The 14,742-nt window shown below is 39.5% G+C and overlaps 1 protein-coding gene across 1 annotated transcript; it reads left to right on the top strand.

The window, feature by feature from the left end:
- Positions 1–367: 367 nt before the first annotated feature.
- Positions 368–5,281, top strand: LOC106094097 (juvenile hormone acid O-methyltransferase). The gene is made up of 2 exons (XM_059367299.1): positions 368–755; positions 5,209–5,281. The coding sequence occupies exons 1-2, from the start codon at positions 382–384 to the stop codon at positions 5,279–5,281; spliced, it is 447 nt and encodes a 148-aa protein (XP_059223282.1). The 5' UTR covers positions 368–381.
- The last annotated feature ends 9,461 nt before the right edge of the window (positions 5,282–14,742 follow it).

The raw sequence follows: 14,742 nt of genomic DNA, 5'->3' as shown, positions 1-14,742 counted from the left end.
AGAATTGCGCCCTCCCAAGAAGACAAATTTGAAAATGGGATTGGATTTACATGTCAGCAACATATATCAGGCTGCACCACAACTTAAGGTAAACAATTTTTAAGCTTATCAACTCCAATTTCGATCGATACATGCTTATTGAAATGAAATGCTTATAATTGATTAATCAAACAACAAATGGCATCGAATTCTTCCACTGTGGCAGTTACTAAATTAAAAACAAGTTTATTTAAATATTTATGCTATAAATATGTAGCTATAAAACTCACATGAAATTTAAAATAGACATGAAAAATAGCAAAACATCTAATATAACATAAATATTTAATTCGTTGTATACATTAGAAATTTTATTAGTCTATATTTATCCATTGAGCAGTAATGAATTCACCGAATTTATACCAGAAAGCCCGCAAAGCACAAACCGAAGATGCATCACAGTTTCTGGAGGAATTCTTTCCCAAACTCAACTGGCGCCCAGATGGTCACGATAGTCTAATCGATATTGGTTCTGGCACTGGTGACCTATTGTACGACTTGGTCCACTCCAGAATGCCCCAAAGTGTCGAACGCATTGTTTGCTCTGATATAAATCCTAATATGATAAAATTCGCCCAAGAGACTTATGGCACCGAATCAAAGTGGGAATTTCAAATTTTGGATATTGAAAACAAAGAAGGTTTCGTTGAGGATTTCAGAGGTACATTTGATCATTTAACATCGTTCTATGTGCTGCACTGGACTAAAAGCTTAAGGTGAGTGTTTGTAATCGGAAATGGTTTGTGGGGCAAAGTAATAGTGAAATATTAACCTTCTTCTCTAGAAAGTCAATTGTACTATATATCGAAAGGCAAAAAAATTTATGAAATTTGCTCTGAAAGAAATGTGTAGACAATGTCTTTAATGAAAAAATTTCAATGCAAACAAATTTTTATGAAATTGTCACTAAATCTTAAATGTTCATGAAATCTTTTCTAAAGATAACAAGTTAAAAAATCTCCAATCATTGAGTTCGTCTCGAAAGAGAAACAAGCAAGAAATGTAAAATATAATGATCTTCGCCCTAACAGGGAAACAAATTTCAAAAACAAGTAAGAACGGGCTAAGTTCGGCCGGGCCGAATCTTATAAACCCTCCAGCATAGGCGCGGTATCTCCTTTTAACAAACAAAGAAAAATAAATAAGAATTGTTATGCTATTGGAGCTATTGGTTGCCCAAAAAGTAATTGCGGATTTTACATATAGTCGGCGTTGACAAATTTTTTCACAGTTTGTGACTCTGTAATTGCATTCTTTCTTTTGTCAGCTATCAGCTGTTACTTTTAGCTTGCTTTAGAAAAAAAGTGTAAAAAAATTATATTTGATTAAAGTTCATTCTAAGTTTTATTAAAAATGCATTTACTTATAGTCTGATTCGGACCATAAATGAATTGAATGCTGAAACCATAGAAGAAGTCATTGGGTAATATTTCAGTAACTTCGGATACGAATTGCGCTTTGTACGGGCTGAAGAAGCATTATCGGGAGATCGGTTTATATGGGAGCTGTATCAAGCTATAGATCGATTCAGACCATATATGATGCGTATGTTGAAGGTCATGGGGAAGCCTTTGTACAAAATTTCAGCCAAATCGGATAATAATTGCACTTTCTTGTAGCTCAAGAAGTGAAGATCCCAGATCGGTTTATATGGCAGCAATATCTAAAAATAGTCCGATCTGAACCATATTTAGGGCTGATGTCGGGACGCTTCAAATAACTAACTGTTTTTGAAGTTTCAGCGAAATCGGATAACAAATGGAGCCTTTATGGGCTTCAGACCCTAAATCGGCAGATCGGTGTATATGGTAGCTATATTTAACTATAGTTCGATCTGGACCATATTTTAGTCGGATATTGGGAGGCTTAAAACATCTCGCTGTTTCAAATTTCAGCGAAATCGAGTAATAAATAAAGCTTTAATGGGCTTCAGACCCTTAATCAACAGATCGATCTATAGGGCAGCTATATCTAAATATAGTCCGATTTGAACCTTATTCAAAAAACTCGCTGTTTCAAATTTCAGCGAAATCTTGTAATAATTGTAGCTTTTATGGTCGTTAGACCCTTAACCAGGAGATCGGCCTATATGGGGGCTATATCTAAATATATTACGATGTGAACCATATTTGGGTTGGATGCCGGGAGTCACTGTTTTAAATTTCAGAAGAATCGGGTAATAAATAAAGCTTTAATGGGTTCCAGACCCTTTATCGGCAGATCGGTCTATATAACAGCTATGTCCGAATATGGTCTGATTTGGCCCGTAGTGTAGAAAAAAGTCGTATGCCAAATTCCGGCTAAATATCTCAAGTTTTGAAGGTTGAAGTGTGATTACAACAGACGGGCGGACAGATGGACATACACACGGGCATCGCTAAATCGTCCTACAATTTTACGACGATCCGAAATATATATATACTTTTAGGGTCGAAAATTGATATTTCGATGTGTTGCAAACGGAATGACTCAATTAATATACTCTCTTCCTATTGTGGTTGGTATAAAAAGTCGCAGTTTGGTGTGGTTTGTGGGTTGGTGGCACCATTGGACCGTACTTCTTCGGGGATGATGCGAATCGTAACGCAACTGTGAATGGTGAGATTTACCGTGAGATGGTATCCAACTTTCTTTGGCCAGATGCATGAGCTTGATTTGCATGACATGTGGTTTCAACAAGACGTTGCCACATGCCACACCGCACGCGTAACAATGGACTTATTGAGAGGCTAGTTTGGTGAACATTTTACTTCACGTTCGGGATCGGTCAATTGGCCGCCTAGATCGTGGGATTTAACGTCTTCAGACTATTTTTTGTGGGGCTATGTTAAATGTTCCGAAATGTTGGAAAGAGTATGCCAATATTGAAAGGGTATGCCAATATTGCATGAAATAATCTTCAAACATTAAATTATATGGACAGTACTAGCGACTCAAATAATTATTTCATGCATTTTTCTGAATATTATGTGTTTTTATACCCAACACCGAAGGATGGGGGTATATTCATTTTGTCATTCCGTTTGCAACACATCGAAATATCCATTTCAGACCCTAAAAAGTATATATATTCTAATCAGCGTAAAAATCTAAGACGATCTAGACATGTCCGTCCGTCTGTCTGTTGAAATCGCGGTACAGTCTTCAAAAATAGAGATATTGAGCTGAAACTTTGCACATATTCCTTTACTGACCATAGCCCCCATAGACCGATCGGCCGATTTAGGGTCTTTGGCTCATCAAAGCCACATTTATTGTCCGATTTTGCTGAAATTTGGGAAAGTGTATTGTGTTAGGCCCCTCGACATCCTTCGTCAATTTGGCTCAGATCGGTCCAGATTTGGATATAGCTGTCATATAGAGCGATCTCTCGATTTAAGGTTTTGGACCCATAAAAGGGGAATTTATTGTCCGATATCGCCGAAATTTGGGACAGTGAGGCGCTTTAACCGACAGGTGCTTGATGTAGGGAGTTGGTTGGGTGGGTAGATTCGGTATTCAATTGATTTCTTCGGTATTCAGACTGGTTGCATTATCCAGCGGTTAAGGATTCGGCTTGTATTTGGATTTTTCGATATTCGGTTGTCGTGAGGCGTGGGGCTTACTCGGGTGTTTAGAGTTGGCTTCTGTGCGCACGTGCGTATCACCGCTACCTTGATTAGAGTCTGAAAAGACAAGAGCCGAGTTAAGGGAAAAGGGATATGCAATACGGTACGGATGTGAACAAGTCTCGTTAGGATGCGAACTAGTTTCCTAGCCGCGTTAGGATACGAACGAGTCGCGTTATGATGCGGAATAGTTGCTCAGTCGCGTTACGATGCGAACGAATCGCGTTAGGATACGAACGAATTAGCGTTAGGATGCAAACATCTTCCTAGTCGCGTAAGGATACGAACGAATCAGCGATAGGATGTGAACCAGATGCCCACTCGCGTTAGGATGCGACCTAGTTGCCCAGAGGCTTCAGAATGCGAACGAATCAATGTTAGGATGCGAGTTAGTTTCCTAGTCTCGTTAGGATGCAAACGAATCAGCGTTAAGATGCGAACCAGTTGCCCAGTCGCGTTAGGATGCGAACTTGTTGCCTAGTTTCTTTAGGATGCGAACTAGTTTCCTACTCGCGTTAGAATGCAAACGAATTGCGTTAGGATGCGAACGACTAAGCGTTAGGATGCGAACCATTTGCCCAGTTGCGTTTGGATGCGACCTAGTTGCCTAGTTGCGTTAGGATGCGAACTTGTTGCCTAGTTTCGTTAGGATGCGAACTAGTTTCCTACTCGCGTTAGAATACTAACGAATCACGTTAGGATGCGAACGACTAAGCGTTAGGATGCGAACCATTTGCCCAGTTGCGTTTGGATGCGACCTAGTTGCCAGGGTTTGGATGCGAATTAGTTTCCTAATCGCGTGAGGATACGAACGAATGAGCGTAAGGATGCAAATGAGTTCCTTAGTCGCGTTAGGATGCGAACGAATCAGCGTTAAGATGCGAACCAGTTGCCGCGCCGCGCGTTAGGAAGCGAGCTTGTTGCCTTGTTTCCTTAGGATGCGAACTAGTTTCCTACTCGCTTTAGGAAGCGAACGTTATGATGCGAACCAGTTGCCAAGTGGGGTTTGGATGCGAACTAGTTTCCTAGTCGCGGTAGTTGCCTAGACGCGATAGGATACGAACAAGTTGCCCAGTCGCGTTTGGATGCGTACGAATCGGCGTTAGGATGCGAACCAGCGGCCAAGTTGCGTTAGGATGAAAACTAGTTTCCTAGTCGCGTTATTTATGGTACCAACGGATCCGTCAGTTAGAATGTGAATGAATTGCGTTAATCGGTGATGAAATCCTTAGGGCTTCTAGGCTTTATGTCTGCGGACCATGCCACACGTCTTACTATGCTGTCTGCTCCACGACCTATGACCAGGCCTAGAAAAACGTAACATTAAGTAACAGTTGCTACATCAACCAAGTGAGAATTATATCCCACTGGTGTTGTTAAAATAGCCTTCGAATAACGGAAATCGGTGTTAACATCTGTGCCAACAAGCAAAAATGGCAATTTCCATGCCCGATCGTATGCCCTTTTCATTGGTGTGTCTGAATGTTAATCACTTGTAATGAAACTGATATAAGTATGGATGCGTATATGCGTATTTATGTAAATAAATGTGTTTAGCAAGCTGGCTGGCCGGTCATGACGATCGTAGGTATGAATGGTTGTGTGGCTGGGCCATGCGTATCTATGTAAATTAAATGTGTGTAGCATGTCTGTTGGACATGGCAAGCGTGTGTATGGTTGGTTGTGTGGCCCATGCGGATTAACATAAGCAGACGGTTACCGCGGCACTGTGGACAGCAACATAACAATAGCACAGTGGGCAGGAACGGAAAGTGTAATCAACCACTTTACATCCAAAAATAAATAAATATAGGGGGAATATTAGGGGACGATCGCTGTGAGAAGAATAGTATTCATTGACTCCTTGCAAATTGTTTCTTTAGAAGCAAAATCCTTGAATTTTTTTGACTTTATGGACATTTTCTTAGAAATTTTACATTAAGGGAAAAATTTTGTTTTAATAGAATGGTTTTCATTAATAAAAGATGTGTTTTGTCCTAGAGAAAATTTGTAAGAAATTTTGTCTTATGTTTTTGTTGGGAGAAATTTGTTAAGTTGACAACGAGAAGTATGATCTGGCTAGGTTGCAAGTCAGATGCCTCACCCATCTTAAATATAACCTAATCTTATGTAGAATTTGGGGATTGTCTCTTTATTTAAAAAGCCTATATATGTCATTTCTATCTATACTTGACCTCTTCGCTGATTTATCTGTCTTTCATTTTCTTTTTTTTCTCATACTCAGACAAGCTTTTCAAAATATTTACGATTTACTGCGCCCTGGAAATGGTGATTGCATTATACTATTCCCTATCAATTGGTTCAAGATCTATGATTTCTATGATACACTTAGAAAATCTAATAAATGGTCAAAATATATACCAAATATGGATCGTCTAGCCACCCCCTTGCATGGCTCGAAAAATCCCTTGAATGATTTAAATAATATTTTGACTCAAGTGGGATTTTCAAAATTCGAAGTGGATGTTAGAGATAGAGTTGTAACATATGACAAAGCTGAGATATTTCTAGGTATGTATGGATATAACGTGACAGTGGTAGAGGTGCCACATGTTATAAATCCTTATTGAGGGAAATGTGTACAAATTTAGTCACTTTAAGTAACATCTTACTACTAAGAAGTGAACAAAATTAGTTAATTTTTCGTTGTTTATATCTTTTTTTACTAAACAATCATCAGATTCCTATACATTTACGACTACATTATTTTATAATAAATATTTATATACAAAAATATTTTGATTTTATCTTTTCAGAAAATATGGAAGCCATAAGTCCTTATATCCAGGACATCCCTTCAGAGTTGCTACAACAATACAGAGAAGATTTTGTTGAGACTGCAATTTCGCTAGATTGCTACAATCGGGAAAATGGTAGTTTTTTCATTATATACAAATCGGCTGTAATTTATGCAAAGAAATAATTCCATAGCAAAGTAAAATATAAATAACAAGTGAAAACTTCGGCCGATCAGAGTCTTGGGAACTCACCACTATGGATTCTACTAAAAATGTTTACATACGTTTGGTATGAAAAATTCTACCAAATCAGGCAAAAATTTTATTATAAACTGTTTTAGTCTATACTTGGCACGACCGTTGGATGTCGTAACGAAACACTCATGCAAAATTTCAGCCCAACCGGGTAACAATTACGGCTTCTAGGGGCCCAAGAAGCAAAATCGGGAGATCGGTTTATATGGGATCTATATCAGGTTATACACTGATTCGGATTATACTTGGCACAATTGGTGGAAGTCGAAGCAGAACACTACGTGCAAAATTTACGCTCAATCGGAGAACAATTGAGGCTTCTAAGAGCTCAGGAAATCAAATCGGGAGATCGTTTTATATGGGAGCTATATCAGGTTATACCCTGATTCGGATTATACTTGGCACGATTGTTGGAAGTCGTAACAGAAAAAGCAATTAAAAGGGTGCTAAGGTCGGCCGGCCGAATCTTGAGAACCCACCACCATGGATTCTGCTAAAAATTTCTACAAACTAAATTTAGTTGAAGGACATAATATTATTCTTCACACGAAACTTCTGTCAAACCATTAAATCGAGAGACCGGTTTATATGGGAGCTATATGAGGTTTGTACCGTACTTGGCAACTACTTTGTTGAAAGTCCTAACACAACACTGCGTATAAAATTTCAGCTAAATCGGACAAAATTTGCGGCTTGTAGGGGCTCTAAAAGTCAAAGCTGGAGATCGGTTTATATCGGAGCTATGACAGGTGCTTGACCGATTTGGACCGTACTTGGCGCAGTTGTTGGAAGTCATAACAGAACACTAGGTGCATCATTTTAGCTAAATCGAACAAAAATTGTGGCTTCCATGGGCTCAAGAATTTAAATCGAGAGATCGGCTTATATGGGAGCTATATCCAAATGTGAACTGATATGGCCCATTTGCAATCTCCAACGACCTACATCAATATAGAGTATCTGTGCAAAATTTCAAGCGGTTAGCTCTACGCGTTCGACCGCTATCGTGATTTTAACAGACGGACGGACGAATATGGCTAGAACGACTCAGAACGTCGAGACGGTCAAGAATATATACACTTTATGGGGTCTTAGATGAATATTTCGAGGTGTTACAAACGGAATGACTATATTTTTATACTCCGATCCTATGGTGGTAGGTAAAAACAAGTAAAAAGGCGTTAAGATCGGCCGGGCCGAACTTTGGATACCCACCACCTCGGGTATATATGTAAACCACCTTTCATCAAAATTCGGTGAAAATTTCATACCTTATACTCATATACCTCATACCGATCTGAACTATATACGACACGGATGTCGAAAAGCCGAACATAAGTCACTGTGTCAAATTTCAGAGAAATCGGATTATAAATGCGCCTTTTATGGGGCCAAGACTTTAAATCGAGATATCGGTCTACATGGCAGCTATATCGAAATCTGGACCGATTTGGGCCAAGTTGCATAAACATGTCGAAGAGCCTAACACTAAGCACTGTCCCAAATTTCGGCGAAATCGGACAATAAATGCCTCTTTTATGGGCCCAAAACCTTAAATCCAGAGATCGGTCTATATGGCAGCTATATTCAAATCTGGACCGATCTGGGCAAAATTGAAGAAGGACGTCGAAGAGCCTAACCAAACTCACTGTCTCAAATTTTAGCGACATCGGACAATAAATGCGTCTTTTATGGCCCCAAAACCTAAAACCTGGATATCGGTCTATATGGCAGCTATATCCAAATCTGGACCGATCTGTGCGATATTGCAGAAGTATGTCAAGGGGCTTAACTTAACTTACTGTTCCAAATTTCGGGGATATCGGGCAATAAATGAGCATTTTATGGGCCCAAAACCATAAATCAAGAAATCGGTCTATATGGCAGCTATATCCAAATTTGAACCGATCTGGACCAAATTGAAGAAATATGTCAAAGGGTCTAACACAACTCACTGTCCCAAATTTCAGCAAAATCGGATAATGAATGTGGCTATTATGGGCCTTACACCATAAATCGGAGGATCGATCTATATGGCAGCTATATCCAAATCTGGACCGATCTGAGCCAAATTGACAAAGAATGTCAAAGGGCGTAAGACAACTCACTGTCCCAAATTTCAGCAAAATCGGATAATAAATGTGGCTTTTGAGGGCCTAAGACCCTAAACCGGAAGATCGGTCTATATGGCAGCTATATCCAAATCTGAACCGATCTGGACCAAATTAAAGAGACGTGTCAAAGGGCCTAAGACAACTCACTGTCCCAAATTTCAGCGAAATCGGACCATAAATGTGGCTTTTATGGGCCTTAGACCCTAAATCGGAGGATCGGTCTATATGGCAGATATATCCAAATCTGTACCGATCTGAGCCAAATTGACAAAGGATGTCGAAGGGCCTAACACAACTCACTGTCCTAAATTTCAACAAAATCGGATAATAAATGTGGCTTTTATGGGCCTAAGACCCTAAATCGGCGGATCGGTCTATATGGGGGCTATATCAAGATATAGTCCGATATAGCCCATCTTCGAACTTAACCTGCTTATGGACAAAAAAAAATCTGTGCAAAATTTCAGCTCAATATCTCTATATTTAAAGACTGTAGCGTGATTTCAACAGACAGACGGACAGACGGACGGACATGGCTAGATGGTCTTAGATTTTTACGCTGATCAAGAATATATTTACTTTATAGGGTCGGAAATGGATATTTCGATGTGTTGCAAACGGAATGACAAAATGAATATACCCCCATCCTTCGGTGGTGGGTATAAAAATATGCTGAAAAACTTTTTGTTTTGTTATTTTTTTTATACTCCACACCATAGGATAGGGGTATTTTTATTAAGTCATTCCGTTTGTAACACATCGAAATTTAAATTTCCGACCTAACAAAATATATATATTTCGGATCGTCGTAAAATTCTAAGACCATTTAACGATATCCGTGTGACTGCCCGTCCGTCTGTTGTAATCACTCTACACCTTCAAAAATTGAGATATTGAGCTGAAATTTGGCACAGATAAGTATATTTGCTGCATGCAGGTTAAGTTCTTGAACGGACCATATTTAGATATAGCTGCCATATAGACCAATATGGCAGCTAAGGGTCCGTAACAGGTGCATTTATTATCCAATAACGATGAACGGATTCAAATATGGATCAGATGGATAATATTTTGGTATAGCTGTCATATAGACTGATCCTCTGATTTAAGGTCCTAAGCCCTTAAAAACCGCAATTACTATTCGATTTTGCTTAAATGTGAATCAGTGAGTTGTTTTAAACCTCCATACATTCGACTGAAATGTGGTTCAGATCGGACTATATATAGATACAGCTGCCATATGTACCTATCTTTCAATTTAGGGCCTTAATCTCACAAAAAACGGATGCGTTGACCGATTTCGCTGAAACTGTGACTTGCGTAAGAGTTACCGAGACCTGAATCAAATATGATGCAGATCAGCCTCCATTTGCATATTACTGTGGATGTGGTAGTGGAGTTGTTATAAATTGTGATGGTTAACTTTTCCATTGTGGTGGGTATACAAAATTCGGCACGGCCGCACTTAAAACGTTTTTATTCGAGAAACGTGCCTGAGAATAATTGGATGAAAATTGAGAATAATCGGATGAAAATTGCGACTTGTACTTTGGACACAAATTGGACATGGACAGTCAGACGGACATGGCTAAATCAATGGGTCTAGCTCTCTTCCTTGAATGCACTAAGTTATAACATCCGGCACCACAGTAGTGGTGTAGGTTATAATTGGTAGGAGGCCATTGTAGCTTAGAGGTAAGCATATCCGCCTATGACACTAATCGCATGGTTTCGAATCATGGCTATAAAATGAGAAAAATTTTCAATAGTGGTTATCCTCTCGCAATGCTGGCTACATTTGTAAAGTTCTATGCCTTTTAAAAACTTCTCCCCAAAGAGGTGTCGCACGGCGGTACATCCTTCGGACTCGGCTATAATAAGGAGGTGCCTCATCATTGAACTTAAACTTGAATCGAACAGCACTCATTGATATGGCTACTGTAGCGCAGAGGTTAACATGACCGCCTATGACGCTGATCGCCTTGGTTTTAGCAGTGGTTATCCTTACCTAATGCTGGCGACATTTGCGAAGTTCTATGCCTTGTAAAAACTTCTCTCCAAATTGGTGACGCACTGGGGTACGTCTTTCGGACTCGGCTATAATAATGAGGTGCCTCATCATTGAGATCAAACTTGAATCGAACAGCACCCATTGATATGTGAGAAAAATTAACATTTGCATTATTTAAACCAGTAAAGAAGGGCAAAAGTCGGGCGGTGCCGACTGTATAAAACCCTACACCTACCCTTTAAGTACAATTTGGGAGATATATTCAATTTGGAACCAATTTTAATGGACCTCGGCGGATGTTTTCAGATGGGTTATTAAACAATCCGTATCAAATATCGAACTGTAGTAACTACGGTTGACAAATGACAACATTATTGCAAATTATCCAAAATCTGACGAACATATATATGGGAGCTTTATCTAAATCTGAACTGATTTTGAGCAAACTTCTCAGAAATTGTGGCAGTCGTCGAGGGAAACGTTGTGCAAAATTTTGGCGAGATTGGTCTATAGATGCGCTGAAATCGGGCGATTCACATATACGACAGCTATATTTAAATCTGAACCGATTTCTATGAAATTCACCAGTAATGTCGAAATTCATAAAAAATCATTCCTGCGAGATAACGAGAGAATCGGTTAACAAATGAGAACTTTATTGCACTATTTCTCAAAATCGGACGAACATATATATGGGAGCTATATCTAAATCTGAAATGATTTAGAGCAAACTTATCAGACCTTGTGATAGTCGTCGAGAAAATCGTCGTGTAATATTTTGGCAAGAGTGGTCAATTAATGCGCTTGCTGTGACTTTAGAAGATAAAATCGGGCGATATATATATATATATATGAGAGCTATATCTAAATCTTAACCGATTTCCATGAAATTCATTAATAATATTGAGAATCAATAGAGAACCCTTTCTGCCAAATTTTGAGGTAATCGGTTGACGAATGACCGTTTTATTGCATTATTACCGAAATGCTGCGCAAAAAGGTAAGAAGTTCGTCTGCCAGAGTACTTAGACAAGAGAAGTTTTTTTACGAACAGCGTCTTCGTGCCAATGTTGTTGCCTCTCCGAGAGGAAGCAAAAGCTTTAGGTTATTCGTAAAAAGAGTAAAGGGCAACCCATCGGCAATCCCAACTATTGTTAAGGATGATCAGGTATTCACTGACCCGGTTGATAAGGCTAATCTACTGGCTGACATGTTTGCAGGAAATTCTTCCTTGCCGTTTAGCAATAGTGTACCTAGTTCGATGCCTCAGATTTTCTTTCGAACACGTGGAGTTAAAAGGGTCCATGCGGATCTCGACGTTAATAAATCTCCGGGCCCGGACGGTATATCAACACCTGTTCTTTGTAAATGTTCTTCGATGCTTGCTCGTCCACTACGCAACCTTTTCAACCTTGCTTACCGTGTGGGTGGTTTCCCAGCGCGTTGAAAGGTAGCGAATGTTCAGCCCATCCCCAGGAAAGGTGAGGCGAATAAACCTGCGAATTATCGCCCAATTGGGATATGTTCCGCTCTCTCCAAGGTTATGGAGAGTATGGTTAACCATCATCTTGTCAGATACTTAGAGTCCAATGACCTTCTTAGAGACAGACAGTATGGGTTCCGCAGAAATCGCTCTACGGGAGACCCAATGGCATTTTTGTCGGAACGATGGTGTCGCTCTAACCACCAGTTTGGTGAGAGTAAGGTCGTGGCTCTGGATATCTTCAAGGCATTTGATATGGTCTGGCATGGTGCACTTTTATCAAAGCTTGTCGCCTTTGGTGTCGGTAATAACTTCGTTCCATTTATATCGAGCTTTCTCAGAGATTGCACTATACGAGTTGTTGTAGATGGGCTCTCATGAGATGAGTATACATTGATCGCAGGAGTGCAACAAGGATCTGTCCTTTCCACTTCCCTTTTTATACCCACCACCGAAGGATGGGGGTATATTCATTTTGTCATTCTGTTTGCAACACATCGAAATATCCATTTCCGACCCTATAAAGTATATATATTCTTGATCAGCGTAAAAATCTAAGACGATCTAGACATGTCCGTCCGTCTGTCCGTCTGTCTGTTGAAATCACGCTACAGCCTTTAAAAATAGAGATATTGATCTGAAATTTTGCACAGATTCTTTTTTTGTTCATAAGCAGGTTAAGTTCGAAGATGGGCTATATCGGACTATATCTTGATATAGCCCCCATATAGACCGATCCTCCGATTTAGGGTCTTAGGCCCATAAAAGCCACATTTATTATCCGATTTTGCTGAAATTTGGGACAGTGAGTTGTGTTAGGCCTTTCGACTTCTTCTGTTAATTTGGCCCAGATCGGTTCAGATTTGGATATAGCTGTCATATAGACCGATCCTCCGATTTAGGGTCTAAGGCCCATAAAAGACACATTTATTATTCGATTTTGCTGAAATTTGGGACAGTGAGTTGTGTTAGGCCTTTCAAATTCCTCTGTTAATTTGGCCCAGATCGGTCCAGATTTGGATATAGCTGCCATATAGACCGATCCTCCGGTTTAGGGTCTTAGGCCCACAAAAGCCACATTTATAATCCCTTTTCGATGAAATTCGGGACAGTAAATTGTGTTAGGCCCATCGACATACTACGTTAATTTGGCTCAGATCGGTTCAGATTTGGATATAGCTGCCATATAGACCGATCCTCCGATTTATGGTGTTAGGTCCATAAAAGCCACATTTATTGTCCAATTTTGCTGAAATTTTGGACAGTGAGTTGTGTTAGGCCCTTCGACATCTTTCGTCAATTTGATCCAGATCGGTTCAGATTTGAATATAGCTGCCATATGGACCGATTTCTTGATTTATGGTTTTGGCCCATAAAATTCTCATTTATTATCCGATGTCGCCGAAATTTGGGATAGTGTGTTAAGTTAAGCCCCTTGACATACTTCTGCAATATCGCACAGATCGGTCCAGATTTGGATATATCTGCCATATAGACCGATATCTATGTTTTAGGTTTTGGGGCCATAAAAGACGCATTTATTGTCCGATGTCGCTGAAATTTGAGACAGTGAGTTTGCCTAGGCTCTTCGACGTCCTTCTTCAATTTTGCCCAGATCGGTCCAGATTTGAATATAGCTTAAATATAGACCGATCTCTCGATTTTAGGTTTGGGCCAATAAAATGGGGAATTTTTTGTCCGATTTCGCCAAAATTTAGGACAGAGCTTTGTGTTAGGTTCTTCGACATTTTTATGCATCTTGGCCCAAATCGGTCCAGATTTGGATATAGCTGCCATGTAGACCGATATCTCGATTTAAAGTCTTGGCCCTATAAAAGGCGCATTTATAATCCGATTTCACTGAAATTTGACACAGTGACTTATGTTAGGCTTTTCGACATCCGTGTCGTATATGGTTCAGATGGGTTTATTTTTAGATATTGCTAGTGTACTTATTAGTATTTGGTCCAAATCGGAACATAATTTGACATAACTGATATGGGACATAAGGTATGAAATTTTCACCGAATTTTGATGAAAGGTGGTTTACATATATACCCAAGGTGGTGGGTATACAAAGTTCGGCCCGGTCGAACTTAACGCCTTTTTACTTGTTCTTATTTTCATCGACGATCTATTGGGTCAGACTTCGAATCCAGTCTACTCTTTTGCCGATGACTGTAGTCTGTGTCATTCATATTCATTCGACCGTAGGTCCAGTCCTCAAGATATTGTGGACAGGGACTAGATGTAAAACAAAATTTTTGCTTATTGTTCGAATGCATTCATATACCATTTTATAACCCTCTGCAATTGATTTCGAACTTTTCTGTGCAGCCGGTGTCGATAAAGACATATATTTTGCATGTACATACATAACACATTCATACTTTTGACTTTCTATTAAAAAGGGAACAATTGGTTGTCTCTAACGTTTCGAATCGACAAAAAATCACTTGATGTTTTTTTTTCC

The sequence above is a fragment of the Stomoxys calcitrans genome, chromosome 4 (genome assembly GCF_963082655.1).
Source record: "Stomoxys calcitrans chromosome 4, idStoCalc2.1, whole genome shotgun sequence".
Lineage (NCBI taxonomy): Eukaryota > Metazoa > Arthropoda > Insecta > Diptera > Muscidae > Stomoxys > Stomoxys calcitrans.
The sequence above is the reverse complement of the archived record's forward strand: the minus strand, read 5'-3'. Positions and strand labels throughout refer to the sequence as shown.

What these genes read in the sequence shown, in the direction of transcription:
- LOC106094097 (XM_059367299.1), top strand. Translation starts at nt 382, where the DNA reads ATGAATTCACCGAATTTATACCAGAAAGCCCGCAAAGCACAAACCGAA. An exon ending in CACTGGACTAAAAGCTTAAG is followed by an intron (nt 756 to 5,208) that starts GTGAGTGTTTGT and finishes GTGTTTAGCAAG; the next exon opens with CTGGCTGGCCGGTCATGACG.